Source organism: Centroberyx gerrardi, chromosome 22 (genome assembly GCF_048128805.1).
Source record: "Centroberyx gerrardi isolate f3 chromosome 22, fCenGer3.hap1.cur.20231027, whole genome shotgun sequence".
Classification (NCBI taxonomy): Eukaryota; Metazoa; Chordata; class Actinopteri; order Beryciformes; family Berycidae; genus Centroberyx; species Centroberyx gerrardi.
This window is the reverse complement of record NC_136018.1, coordinates 1,579,286-1,594,202: the sequence shown is the minus strand read 5'-3', so window position 1 is coordinate 1,594,202 and position 14,917 is coordinate 1,579,286. Positions and strand designations below refer to the sequence as shown.

The following is a 14,917-nucleotide window of genomic DNA, read 5'->3' as shown; positions in this document are numbered from 1 at the left end:
TTTCTGTCTCTCTCTCTCTCTCCCACTCTCTCTCTCTGCCATTGTCTCTCTCTCATCCGTCCATCCTCAAAGTAGTTTAATAAGACAATAATGGTTAATAAGATGTTTTCTCTGATGTATTAACCCTCTCTCTCTCTCTCTCTCCCCCCCCCCCCCCTCTCTCTCTCTCTCTCTCTCTCTCCCTCTCCCCCCCCCCCCCCCCCCCCCCCCCCCAGCTGGTATACTGGGCCAGTCAGCAGCAGGATCAGGATGAGAAGATGGCTGGCTGTGTGTTTCCAGTGGGACCAGAGAGCTTTCAGCGCTTCACGCCGGACTCCCTGGCGGCCATCGAGCAGCGCATCGCCCAGGAGAAGGCCCGCCGCAACAAACACTACCAGGAGGTACACACACACACACACACACACACACACACACCACACACTAGGGCTCTCAATTTCACCTAAAAATCAACTAAAAATTCCACTGAAATTCAAATAAAATTTTAATGCTGAATCCAAATATGATAATTTCACGAGAAAAAAACAAAACTTATAGAGAAAAAACAGAAAAATAAACATGATAAAGAATTTGTATAGTAGAAATATGTTTTTTTCCCATCATTTAAATTATATTGTGACCCCCCCAACATTATCTCACGAGCCCCTGGGGGGTCCCGAGCCCCAGGTTGAGAACCACAGGTCTAGTAGAGAGATGCCATGAGACTGATGGAGAATGAGAGTCAGTGGAGCCGAGGCAGGAAAAGCCAGTTCAGTCCAGTTCAGTTCAGTTCAGTTCAGTTCAGTCCAGTTCATTTCAGTTCAGTTCAGTCCAGTCCAGTTCAGTGCAGTTCAGTTCAGTTCAGTTCAGTCCAGTTCAGTTCAGTCCAGTCCAGTTCAGTTCAGTTCAGTTCAGTTCAGTTCAGTTCAGTTCAATCCAGTCCAGTTCAGTTCAGTTCAGTTCAGTTCAGTTCAGTTCAGTCCAGTCCAGTTCAGTTCAGTTCAGTTCAGTTCAGTCCAGTTCAGTTCAGTTCAGTTCAGTCCAGTCCAGTTCAGTGCAGTTCAGTTCAGTCCAGTCCAGTTCAGTGCAGTTCAGTTCAGTTCAGTTCAGTCCAGTTCAGTCCAGTTCAGTCCAGTCCAGTCCAGTCCAGTTCAGTTCAGTTCAGTTCAGTTCAGTCCAGTCCAGTTCAGTGCAGTTCAGTTCAGTTCAGTTCAGTTCAGTCCAGTTCAGTTCAGTTCAGTTCAGTCCAGTCCAGTTCAGTGCAGTTCAGTTCAGTTCAGTTCAGTCCAGTTCAGTTCAGTCCAGTCCAGTTCAGTTCAGTTCAGTCCAGTTCAGTTCAGTCCAGTCCAGTTCAGTTCAGTCCAGTCCAGTCCAGTTCAGTTCAGTTCAGTTCAGCTGGATTTAAAAAACAAATGTTTAAAATAGGGTTCAGTGTCTGGCTGCTCCTTTAATTGGTAACAGATTTAAAGTAGGATGCTGATGCGTATCCTTTAAACCAATTAACACATCAATCTAATATCTTGGAATTCATATAACAACAGAACAATCTCTTCACTGCAAAAATATCCATCTTAACAAGTCATTTAGTCTCTTATTGAGTCCTAAAATCGTAATTTTCTTAAAACAAGTGAGAAAATCTGCCAGTGAGGTTTGATAATTTCACTTGTTTCTGATGCAAATGACTTGTTCAGATGGAGGTTTTTCCCAGTGTTTAAACTCTGTTTCATCCCTTAACTTCAAACCATGGCAGCGAACAGAGAGAGACGCAACGAATGGAACGGGTTCAGAAACTCTAAAAAATTGGGTTGCGGTTTGGGGTTTGAAGTTGTTTTGATGTTTTGACGTTCGACCGAATTTCATATACTGATATTCATTCTGACAGCCTTAACACACACACACACACACACACACACACGCACTTGTGTTATGTAAGGTTGTGTGTTGGATCACGTCAGGACAACTGTGCTGACAGGAATCAATGTCAGCTGATGCTTTCAGTGTTTGTTGTTGTCGTGTTTCAGCTTTGAGTTTCACATGTCAATATCCACATGTGTGAAGATTTAAAGGATATTTATCATTTAGTGGACGCCCTGCAGTCTAATGCTGATAATACCACTGATAATGATACAATACTAATGCTGCAAATAATAATTATATTATGTCATTATTATTATTATTGTACCAATAAGAAAAAAAAATAACAATTTAAAATTATTAAATAAAATTTAAAAATAACATTTTTGTAGCTGTTTTTAAAACAGCTTTCACAGAGCTTTAACAGTCAATCAAAACCAGACAACATGAAATAAATTAAAACAAGTCAAAACAAGACGGTAAAAACAATATTAATATAGACTCCCCTCTCCTCTGTGATGATAAAGGAGTTGGATGTGTATCTAAACATGGTGAAAGTATCAAAACTAAATCCACACAATCCATATTAGAAAAGCGAGCCTCTAAACGAGCCGTTTGGACTTCCGTAACTTTGCGGCGTCACAAAGGTTCGCTCATTATCATTTCTGTAAGAAATAATAGACTAACAAAGTGTTTTTTTCAAAGCGGTCGAGCGGTCGTCATCGTTTATTACCGGAGAGTTTTCCCTACCTGTAGCCGCCGGGCCGCGGCGTCTCACGTTTCACTCTCGAAACGGTTAGCCGATCGGAACAGAGGGGTCGTGAATATTAATGAGCCTTAAAGACACGGAGACAGAAACGGCCTGTTCTTGGTAAGGCTCAGAGAGATGCTGGAAAATGAACGTGGAGAAATGGATTGAGAGTGTTTTTGGTTCATGACACCACACACACAGCTTTGAATGGACAGAAAGACACAAAAGAAAACCTTTAAGCAGTGGTTTTGAATGTTTTGAAGACGACAGTAAACGGGCCGGTGTGTGTGTGTGTGTGTGTGTGTGTGTGTGTGTGTGGCAGGACCTGGGCGATGTGCAGCTCCCCCGGCCCAGACTCGACCTGGAGGCTGGGAAACAGCTGCCGCGCATCTTCGGAGACATCCCATCTCATCTGGTGGGAGTTCCTCTGGAGGACATCGACCCATACTACTTCAGAGACCACAGGGTAGGTGACCCGCCGTGTGTGTGTGTGTGTGTGTGTGTGTGTGTGTGTGTGTCTGTGTGTGTGTGTGTGTGTGAAGGTCTTTGGGAATATCCCCTCTCGTCTGGTTGGAGGATCCCTGGAAGATAAATCGACTCTTGCCACTTTACTGAAGACCAGAGGGTAGGTGACTGTGTGTGTGTGTGTGTGTGTGTGTGTCTGTGTGTGTGTGTGTGTGTGTGTGTGTGTGTGTGTCACATCAGCCCTTACTTTAAGGACCAGAGGGTTGGTGTTTGTTGGTGTGTGTTTGTGCCTTTGGTTACATCCTCTTATCACTTTATAGACCAGAGGGTAGAAGAGAGAGAGAGAGAGAGAGAGAGAGAGAGAGAGAGAAAGAGAGAGAGAGAGAGAGAGAGAGAGAGAGAGAGAGAGAGAGAGTGTGTGTGTGTGTGTGTGTGTGTGTCATGTTGCGGCCTCTCTCTCGTTTTTCTCCACCTCCCTTCACCTCTCTTTCTCCTCTGTTCTGTCTCTCTTTTCAAACTCTCTTCCTCTTTAAAATCTGTTTCTCCTCTGTTTTATTTTTACTCTCTCTCTCTCTCTCTCTCTCTCTCTCTCTCTCTCTCTCTCTGTAGCTCAGGTGTGTGTTTCGTTCCTTGGGGGTTTAGGTAGAGAAGTGTTAGTCAGAGTCTACAGGGGAAACACACACACACACACACACACACACACACACACACACATATTTACACCGGCACATACACTCTGTCTCTTCCTCTTCCCCTCTCTCTCTCTCTCTCTCTCTCTCTCTCTCACACACACACACACACACACTGTATCCAGGGAGTGTGTGTGTTTATGTGTGTGTGTATGTTCTCAGCGCCAGTTGGCTTGTAAGAGCGACTAGAGTTTGGGGATTTAGCTGAACACACACACACACACACACACACACACACACACACACACACACACACCCTCTCTGTATCTTCACACTGCGTTCACATTCATGTCCCATTAAACTCACACTCGCTTCCCTCTAAACCGTCCTGCTGAAGTTCACCATGGCTTCTGAAGGCCAGATGTCATGAGCAGGGTTTGGATTTCATACCAGATAAAATTATATATTAATAAACTATCTGCTTCAGTACCAACATTACTTTATCAGCACAGGAGATAAAAGCTCAAGTCAGTTTTTCTAATTTTCCCTCGTCACACACTCGCTGCTCTCTGGCTTTCCAGGTCAGTTCGGTGTTATCATGCGTGACTCTAACAGATAACAGTGAGGGAGACACGTGGGGAACAGAGTAGCAGCTTTCCATCACATTAAAGATGATTCACAGCAAAAAATAATGTCAGAAAAACAGAAGTAATTCCAATTTAATAACATCAGATTGAAAGCAGAAAGATAAAATGAGTCGTGGCGATGTAGACAAACAGAACCATGAGATAAAAAATCAACAGAAAAATACAGAAGAGGATTTGGGCCACGTGAGAAATTTGAATTCTGAGTTTAAAGTCAGAATTCTGTGAAAAAAAGTCAGAATTTTCTCAGAATTTTGACTTTAATCTCAGAACTCAAATACATTTTTCATGCAGCCTCTGTTACATTCATGATAACTGGAATATTTTGTCAAATTAGAAACCAGCAGAGTCCGCTCAGTAGTTCAGCAATGGAAATGCTGATTGACTCTACTGACTCTACTGACTCTACTGACTCCACTGACTCCACTGACTCTGACTCTGTTGACTCTACTGACTCTACTGACTCTGTTGACTCTACTGACTCTACTGACTCTACTGACTCTGCTGACTCTACTGACTCTGCTGACTCTACTGACTCTGACTCTACTGACTCTACTGACTCTGCTGACTCTACTGACTCTGCTGACTCCACTGACTCCACTGACTCTGACTCTACTGACTCTGCTGACTCTACTGACTCTGACTCTACTGACTCTGCTGACTCTACTGACTCTACTGACTCTGCTGACTCTACTGACTCTGACTCTACTGACTCTGCTGACTCTACTGACTCTACTGACTCTGCTGACTCCACTGACTCCACTGACTCCACTGACTCTACTGACTCTGCTGACTCTACTGACTCTGCTGACTCCACTGACTCCACTGACTCCGCTGACTCCGCTGACTCTACTGACTCTGCTGACTCTGCTGACTCCGCTGACTCCGCTGACTCCGCTGACTCCGCTGACTCCGCTGACTCCACTGACTCTACTGACTCTACTGACTCTACTGACTCTGCTGACTCTGCTGACTCTACTGACTCTGCTGACTCCGCTGACTCCACTGACTCTACTGACTCTGCTGACTCTGCTGACTCTACTGACTCTACTGACTCTACTGACTCTGACTCTGTTGACTCTACTGACTCTACTGACTCTACTGACTCTGACTCTGTTGACTCTACTGACTCTGTTGACTCTGTTGACTCTGTTGACTCTACTGACTCTGTTGACTCTACTGACTCTGTTGACTCTGTTGACTCTACTGACTCTGACTGTTGACTCTACTGACTCTGCTGACTCCACTGACTCTACTGACTCTACTGACTCTGACTCTGTTGACTCTACTGACTCTACTGACTCTGCTGACTCTACTGACTCTACTGACTACTGACTCTACTGACTCTGACTCTGTTGACTCTACTGACTCTACTGACTCTACTGACTCTGACTCTGTTGACTCTACTGACTCTACTGACTCTGCTGACTCTACTGACTCTGCTGACTCCACTGACTCTACTGACTCTACTGACTCTGCTGACTCCACTGACTCTACTGACTCTACTGACTCTGAGTCTGTTGACTCTACTGACTCTGTTGACTCTGCTGACTCTACTGACTCTACTGACTCTACTGACTCTGACTCTGTTGACTCTGCTGACTCTGTTGACTCTGTTGACTCTGTTGACTCTACTGACTCTGTTGACTCTACTGACTCTGACTGTTGACTCTACTGACTCTACTGACTCTGCTGACTCCACTGACTCTACTGACTCTGACTCTACTGACTCTACTGACTCTGCTGACTCTACTGACTCTGACTCTGTTGACTCTACTGACTCTACTGACTCTGCTGACTCTACTGACTCTGCTGACTCTGCTGACTCTGCTGACTCTACGGACTCTACTGACTCTACTGACTCTGCTGACTCTACTGACTCTGCTGACTCTGCTGACTCTACTGACTCTGTTGACTCCACTGACTCTACTGACTCTGCTGACTCTACTGACTCTGTTGACTCTGCTGACTCTACTGACTCTACCGACTCTACTGACTCTGACTCTGTTGACTCTACTGACTCTGTTGACTCTGTTGACTCTACTGACTCTGTTGACTCTACTGACTCTGTTGACTCTGTTGACTCTGTTGACTCTACTGACTCTGACTCTGTTGACTCTACTGACTCTGTTGACTCTACTGACTCTGTTGACTCTGTTGACTCTGTTGACTCTACTGACTCTGACTCTGTTGACTCTACTGACTCTGTTGACTCTGTTGACTCTACTGACTCTACTGACTACTGACTCTACTGACTCTGACTCTGTTGACTCTACTGACTCTACTGACTCTACTGACTCTACTGACTCTGACTCTGTTGACTCTACTGACTCTGACTCTGTTGACTCTACTGACTCTACTGACTCTACTGACTCTGACTGTTGACTCTACTGACTGTTGACTCTGTTGACTCTACTGACTCTACTGACTGTTGACTCTACTGACTCTGACTCTACTGACTACTGACTCTACTGACTCTACTGACTCTGTTGACTCTGCTGACTCTACTGACTCTGACTCTACTGACTCTGCTGACTCTACTGACTCTACTGACTCTGCTGACTCTACTGACTCTGCTGACTCTACTGACTCTGACTCTGTTGACTCTACTGACTCTACTGACTCCGTTGACTCCGCTGACTCCGCTGACTCTACTGACTCTACTGACTCTATTGACTCTACTGACTCTGTTGACTCTGCTGACTCTACTGTCTCTGCTGACTCTACTGACTCTACTGACTGTTGACTCTACTGACTCTACTGACTCTGCTGACTCTACTGACTCTACTGACTCTACTGACTCTGACTCTACTGACTCTACTGACTCTACTGACTCCGCTGACTCCGCTGACTCCACTGACTCTACTGACTCTATTGACTCTACTGACTCTGTTGACTCTGCTGACTCTGTTGACTCTACTGACTCTGTTGACTCTGCTGACTCTGTTGACTCTACTGACTCTGTTGACTCTACTGACTCTGCTGACTCTACTGACTCTACTGACTCTGCTGACTCTGCTGACTCTACTGACTCTACTGACTCTGTTGACTCTGCTGACTCTGTTGACTCTACTGACTCTACTGACTCTGTTGACTCTACTGACTCTGCTGACTCTACTGACTCTACTGACTGTTGACTCTACTGACTCTGCTGACTCTGTTGACTCTGGTGACTCTGTTGACTCTGCTGACTCTACTGACTCTAGAATAGAATAGAATAGAATAGAATAGAAGAGACACACCAAATCCAGCCTAACTCCACATGGTCACTCTTTCATGTCATTTAGCTGTAATCCCACAACATGAAACCAAGCAGAGGTGAACAGGACATCACAGAACTCCACAGAATAGAATAGAATAGGATAGAATAGAAGACAGTAGATTCACACAGACAGAGACAGGACCTTGCAGCCTACAGCTGATTCACAGCTGATGCTCCCAGCCTCTTCATGCCTTGTAGCATTAAAGAGTAAAACAGTGGGAGGAAAAGAGCCCAAACCTGTCAGAGTCACTATGAAGAACAAAGGCCGGGCTTCCCTGCATGAAACATAATGCAGTTTAATGAAGAAACTGTCACAAGTCACAAAAGATCAATAGTGGCACATCTTCAAAAAAGGAACAAATATCACAGAAATTCAGGTGCAGAGGGAGCAAGAACTTTTTCTTGTACCTGAATTTATGTGATATTTGTTCATCATTTATTATTTGTTCATTATATGTGCCACTATTGAACTTTTCTGACTAAACTGCATTATTTTCCCGCTCCCTTTGTTCTCCAGCATTAAAAACTTCAAGATATTTATCCGTTTACAGTCTGCTGACAGCAGAAGCTGACAGATATGTAAAAGTAGACGGTTAACATCACAACCGGCCAGCAAAAATACAAAATAAACATTTCTGTTTGGTTTGTCCCCTCCTCTCTGAGGCTGTCTGGAGGCCAAGCTCTCTGCTCATAACATGAACCAGAACAGAGCTGATGAGAGCAGAGCTGAACTCAAGTGAACAGAGTTGAATAGAATACAGCTGAACTAAATAGAGCAGAATTGAACAGAACCAAACAGAACTGAACAGAACAGAGTTGATCTGAACAGAACAGAACGTACCTGAACAGAATCAAGTTGAATAGAATAGAGTTGAACAGAACAGATTAGACTAGATTAGACAAGAATAGAACAGAACAGAACAGGATCTGACAGAGCAGAGTCAGAATCTATTGTGTCTATTTCTGTGTTGCCATGTGGGGAATCCCTTGGTAACCAGCTCTCTGTCTGTGGAGGGAGGGATGGACTGTAAAAGGCCAGGAGTCTGGATGATTCAAATCTGTGTGTGTGTGTGTGTGTGTGTGTGTGTGTGTGGGAGAGAGAGAGCGAGACAGTGTGTGGGAGGTGTCACTGCATGTTTATGGCCTTGTTCTTTAACCACGATGGATCTGATCTTGTTCTCTTGTTTTATCTCTCTCTCTCTCTACCTTTATCCTTCCCACCCTCTCTCTCTCTCTCCCTCTCTCTCTCTCTCTCTCTCTCTACCTTTATCCTTCCCACCCTCTCTCTCTCTCCCTCTCTCTCTCTCTCTCTCTCTCTCTACCTTTATCTTTCCCACCCTCTCTCTCTCTCTCCCTCTCTCTCTCTCTCTCTCTACCTTTATCTTTCCCACCCTCTCTCTCTCTCTCCCTCTCTCTCTCTCTCTCTCTCTCTCTCTCTCTCTCTCTCTCTCTCGCTCTCTCTCTCTCTACCTTTATCCTTCCCACCCTCTCTCTCCTCTCTCTCTCCCCTTCTCTTCCTATCTCTCTCATTGTCCTCTTCCCTCCATCCCTTTCTTCCTTTCTGTTCTTTCTTTCTGTTCTTCCTTCCCTTTCTCCTTTTAAATTTTGTTTAACAAAAACATTTTACACAGTAAATAATTATAAAATCATAGATTTATATTTATTTATTATTTATTTGTTCATGTATTATTTATTTATTTATTTTCTTGTCATTCCAATTCTTCTTTTAATTTATTTATTTTTATTTCATTTTTGAATTATTTTTCTCTCTCCTCCAGATCTTAATTGTTTTTTTTTATTTTCTCCCACTAAAAGTTAATTTTTTTCCCTTTCTCTCTATCTTCCAAACCTTTATAGTTCTTTTTTTACAGTTTATTTTCTAATTTTCTCTTGCTAAATATTGTTAGAAATAAAAGATCACAATATTATATACAATAAATGCATTTATTTTTTCTCTTTTTTTTTTTTTTTTACATTTTTTTATTTTCTCTCTCTAAAAACTGTTACAAATAAAATGCATTATGAGTGATAAATGTATTAATTTTCTCTCTGTGTTTCTTCCAGACCTTCATAGTTCTCAACAAAGGGAAGGCGATCTTCCGTTTCAGTGCCACGTCCGCTCTCTACGTCTTCAGCCCCTTCCACCTCGTCAGGAGGATCTCCATCAAGATCCTGGTCCACTCATATCCTCACACACCGATATAACATGATGTAACAGTGTGGCTCTCTATCGCTGCCCGGGGGTCAGAGGTCAGAGGTCAGAGGTCAGTGTGTTGCTCAAAGGCTCTTCAGCAGGCAGGAGTGTTTGGTCTGTGGTTGAAGGACTTTCTGTGTGAGCGCAGGCCTCGACGCCCGGGTCTCTGACAGAAACAAAATAGACGCAGGCTCTGCTGTTTATTCATCCTGAAGCCACTTCACCACTTCACTTCTTCTTCTGTGGTGATGCAGTTTTCCTCTGCAGCTTCATCCTGACACACTGGTGGAGTTGTGGGTGTGACGGTCTAGTCTCACGAGGCCAGATCCAAATCAGACATTTTACCCACATCTTGCTTTGGGTGTAGGAAATACCTTCCCTCTTTTTGTCTCAGTCAGTGCTTCCTGGTTGACCTGTGCTGTATTTCCATTGGCTACACAGACTGTCAATCAGTGACACCGGTCACAGGGAGACGACGTCACCGCTAGCGCCATTATGTCAGGTGTCCCGCCTCAGTTTGTCTAACATCACATTACAGAGACGAAGCTCCACAGAAGCTGTTTACAGCGGTCAGATGTGTCGGCATGTGGCTGGAAGAAGCTGCTTTGCTCGATTCTGATTGGTCGTCCGTTTCCTTTGCTTTCTCCGCTCCTTTTGTGAAGTGTCAAGCCTGATTTTATCTGAAGTAGCAGTGACCAACTTCTGCCCTCTGATGTTCCTCTGTCGTTTTTAGTGCTTTACGCTGTTTGTTTAGTGCGTTAGCTTCTAATTTGACACTGTTTTAGTGTTTTAGTGTTGTACTGTCTAACTTTTTATGCTGCTATCTTGGTCAGGTCTATTTTACTTGGTTAAATAAAGGTTAAATAAAATAAATATAAAAAGCAGTGTAACGGTTCACGTTGCAGGCTGCTCTCTATTGGAAAAGCCCAGTAGGACAGACGATTTTTATCATTTTTGTGCCTAATTAGTGTGTTTCTCTTCCTCCGAGACTTTGCATTGTATTGAATTGCATCGTATCGTATTGCAGCAAATCGTATCGTATTATCGTATCGCATCGTATCGCATCGTACCACATCATATCGCATTGAGACATGTCTGAAATGGTGGTGTGGCAGTGCATTATGGGATACGGCTTGATTTTGAACCAGTAGATTATTTCATTGAGACCCCAAAAAACAATCCCCCAAATACCAAAAAAAAAAATCTTCATATTACAGCTGATTTTGAAAAAACGGACTAATGTGCACTTTAACAGAATTAATTTTGCATTAGTGTGTATTCAGCCACACGTTCACAGATGGATCGTCCTTCTGCGTTATATTGTCAAACATAATTACACTGTGATTTATTTTTGCTGAATTTTATGAGGTGTGAATATGTGAAGCTGAGAGAAAATGACGTGTGTGTGCTGGTAGATAGGGCTGGGTGCTGTGTGTGTGTGTGTGTGTGTGTGTGTGTGTCATAGTACGCTATTGCCTTATACAGTGATGTGTGTGTGTGTGACAGAGAGAGATTGAGAGTCTGTGTATGTTGGGTGTGGAATGTCTGTGCATGTTTGTGTGTAGGTGTATATTCAACTGTGTGTGTGTGTGTGTGTGTGTGTGAGTGTGTGTGTGTGTGTCCATACGCCTGCTTTGTTCTGACTGTAAGAGTGATGTAAAATGAAGATGTCAGTGTTATCTAACTGCCTCCCCACTTCCAGGCGTTTTGTGCTCGGCTTTTGTTTTCTCCTCTCTCTTCAGAGAAACCAGCAACAATATTCTTCTCACTTTGTTTTTTTACGTTATAAAGAAATTCACCAGTACACAAGTGTCTGTAGATTGGCCTGTTGGCTTCCCCGTTAAGTGATCAGAACAGAGAAACTGAAGTGATCCATGCTAGGCTACATGCTAACACTTTGGCGTACACTATGTTGAGTGATAGTGGCTCCATGCTAACACTTTAGCATCCACTATGTTGAGTGATAGTGGCTCCATGCTAACACTTTAGCATCCACTATGTTGAGTGATAGTGGCTCCATGCTAACACTTTAGCATCCACTATGTTGAGTGATAGTGGCTCCATGCTAACACTTTAGCATCCACTATGTTGAGTGATAGTGGCTCCATGCTAACACTTTAGCATCCACTATGTTGAGTGATAGCAGCTCCATGCTAACACTTTAACATCCACTATGTTGAGTGATAGCAGCTCCATGCTAACACTTTAGCATACACTATGTTGAGTGATAGTAGGCACCATGGTAACACTTTAGCATCCACTATGTTGAGTGATAGCAGCATGCTAACACCTTAGCATACACTAGCTGCAATTTTTGCTGTTATGTTGTCTTAAATTTGGTATTCTGTTTTTGTCTATGTGATATGTAGTTTTGTGTTTAGTTTTTTATAGTGAAGCACTTTGTAACTTTAGTTTTTAAAAGGCTGTTATATAAATAAAGTAAATGCTTTAACTTTAGTACGGAGAATCCACCAATCTACTAAAAACTTTGTGTACTCCTATATTTATTGGAGTATTTAGGCAGCAAATGTCTAATATTTCACAAGGAAAAAGATTAATCACTGCGACTGTACACATTGCAATCATAACACATTTAAAATGTCTCTATTATAGAAATGAGTAGATACCTTTGCCATATTTTTTACTACTTTAACCTTGTGAAATCATTACGCTTCACCCTCAGACTGTCAGAGAGCACAGAGCCTGCAGAGTCTATACTGAAGCAGAAACAGACGGAGATCCTACAGCTGGACGGCTTCCAGCCACACTTAAAGGAATGACACTGTATATATCAGTTGTAAATCATCTGCCCTGTGTGTGTGTGTGTGTGTGTGTGAGTGTGTGTGTGTGTGTCCATACGCCTGCTTTGTTCTGACTGTAAGAGTGATGTAAAATGAAGATGTCAGTGTTATCTAACTGCCTCCCCACTTCCAGGCGTTTTGTGCTCGGCTTTTGTTTTCTCCTCTCTCTTCAGAGAAACCAGCAACAATATTCTTCTCACTTTGTTTTTTTACGTTATAAAGAAATTCACCAGTACACAAGTGTCTGTAGATTGGCCTGTTGACTTCCTTGTTAAGTGATCAGAGCAGAGAAACTGAAGTGATCCATGCTAAGCTACATGCTAACACTTTAGCATACACTATGTTGAGTGATAGTGGCTCCATGCTAACACTTTAACGTACACTATGTTGAGTGATAGTAGCTCCATGCTAACACTTTAACGTACACTATGTTGAGTGATAGTGGCTCCATGCTAACACTTTAACGTACACTATGTTGAGTGATAGTAGCTCCATGCTAACACTTTAACGTACACTATGTTGAGTGATAGTGGCTGCATGCTAACACTTTAGCATACACTATGTTGAGTGATAGTGGCTCCATGCTAACACTTTAACGTACACTATGTTGAGTGATAGTAGCTCCATGCTAACACTTTAACGTACACTATGTTGAGTGATAGTGGCTCCATGCTAACACTTTAACGTACACTATGTTGAGTGATAGTGGCTCCATGCTAACACTTTAGCGTACACTATGTTAAGTGATAGTGGCTCCATGCTAACACCTTAGCATCCACTATGTTGAGTGGTAGTAGCTCCATGCTAACACTTTAGCGTACACTATGTTGAGTGATAGCTCCATGCTAACACCTTAGCATCCACTATGTTGAGTGGTAGTAGCTCCATGCTAACACCTTAGCATCCACTATGTTGAGTGGTAGTAGCTCCATGCTAACATTTTAGCATAGTAGGCACCATGGTAACACTTTAGCATCCACTATGTTGAGTGATAGTAGCTCCATGCTAACACCTTAGCATACACTAGCTGCAATTTTTGCTGTTATGTTGTCTTAAATTTGGTATTCGGTTTTTGTGGTTTTGTGTTTAGTTGTGTTTAGCACTTTGTAACCTTAGTTTTTAAAAGGCTGTTATATAAATAAAGTAAATGCTTTAACTTTAGCACGGAGAATCCACCAATCTACTAAAAACGTTGTGTATTCCTATATTTATTGGAGTATTTAGGCAGCAAATGTCTAATATTTCACAAGGAAAAAGATGAATCACCGCGACTGTACACATTACAATCATAACACATTTAAAATGTCTCTATTATAGAAATGAGTAGATACCTTTGCCATATTTTTTACTACTTTAACCTCGTGAAATCATTACGCTTCACCCTCAGACTGTCAGAGAGCACAGAGCCTGCAGAGTCTATACTGAAGCAGGAACAGACGGAGATCCTACAGCTGGACAGCTTCCAGCCACACTTAAAGGAATGACACTGTATATATCAGTTGTAAATCATCTGCCCTGTGTGTGTGTGTGTGTGTGTGTGTGTGAGAGAATCAGAAGACTCATCCAGTCGGTCGTATTTCTAAGCCAGATATCATCTTCAGCTGTCTGCCTCGCCATAAACATGACCAGTAAATATCACCCAGCCTTCATCAAGGCGGTCTCTGCTCTCACACACACACACACACATTCACAGGTGTTCACATACACACACAAATAAAAGCATTCACACACGTACACACATATGCATTTGCACAAATATGGTCAGACACACACACACACACACACACACGTTTCCATCCACCGACAGATTGTTGCAGTAATCTCCAAGCATGGTGACCTCTGACCCCTCTGGTGAAACCTGGGCATGCATGAATGTCTCAGACTGATTGACTGACTTATTGACTGTTTTTGACTGACTGACTGACTGACTGACTGACTGACTGACTGGCTTACTGAAAGTTTTGAATATTTTTACTGGTTGACCCAGGACTGACTTTTTGACTGACTGACTGATTGGCTGGCTGATTGCCTGAGTGACTGATTTGGGAATTTTTGACTGACTGGGTGAATGACTTGAATGACTGGCAGACTTGCTGACTGACTTTGACTTGACAGACATTTTGATTGTTTTGACTCTGGTCTGACTTTTTGACTGACTGAATGTCTGACTAGCTGACTGATTGTCTGGCGGACTTGCTGACTGACTTATTTACAGACTTTGTGAATGTTTTGATTCGGGTCTGACTTTCTGACTGCCTGACTGACTGACTGATTAACCCGCTTACCACTGAGTTTTTGACTGACTGACTGACTGTCTGACTGACTGTCTGACTTTCTGACT

General features: G+C 43.0%; 2 protein-coding genes across 2 annotated transcripts in view; both read left to right on the top strand.

The window, feature by feature from the left end:
- The first annotated feature begins 257 nt into the window (after positions 1–257).
- Positions 258–14,917, top strand: part of scn5lab (sodium channel, voltage gated, type V-like, alpha b) — a 167,931-nt gene continuing 153,271 nt past the window's right edge. Inside the window, 3 exon segments of the mRNA XM_078291518.1 lie at positions 258–380; positions 2,904–3,047; positions 9,646–9,764. Coding sequence (XP_078147644.1) covers positions 258–380; positions 2,904–3,047; positions 9,646–9,764 — 386 coding nt within the window.
- On the top strand, positions 4,688–8,104 carry LOC144543489 (uncharacterized). The gene is made up of 3 exons (XM_078291366.1): positions 4,688–5,350; positions 6,212–6,352; positions 8,099–8,104. The coding sequence occupies exons 1-3, from the start codon at positions 4,688–4,690 to the stop codon at positions 8,102–8,104; spliced, it is 810 nt and encodes a 269-aa protein (XP_078147492.1).

Bases quoted from the DNA above. Each gene is read 5' to 3' on its own strand.
- LOC144543489 (XM_078291366.1), top strand. From the start codon at position 4,688: ATGGAAATGCTGATTGACTCTACTGACTCTACTGACTCTACTGACTCC. The intron at 5,351-6,211 runs GCTGACTCTACT...TCTGCTGACTCT, and splicing joins CTACTGACTCTGCTGACTCT to GCTGACTCTACTGACTCTGT.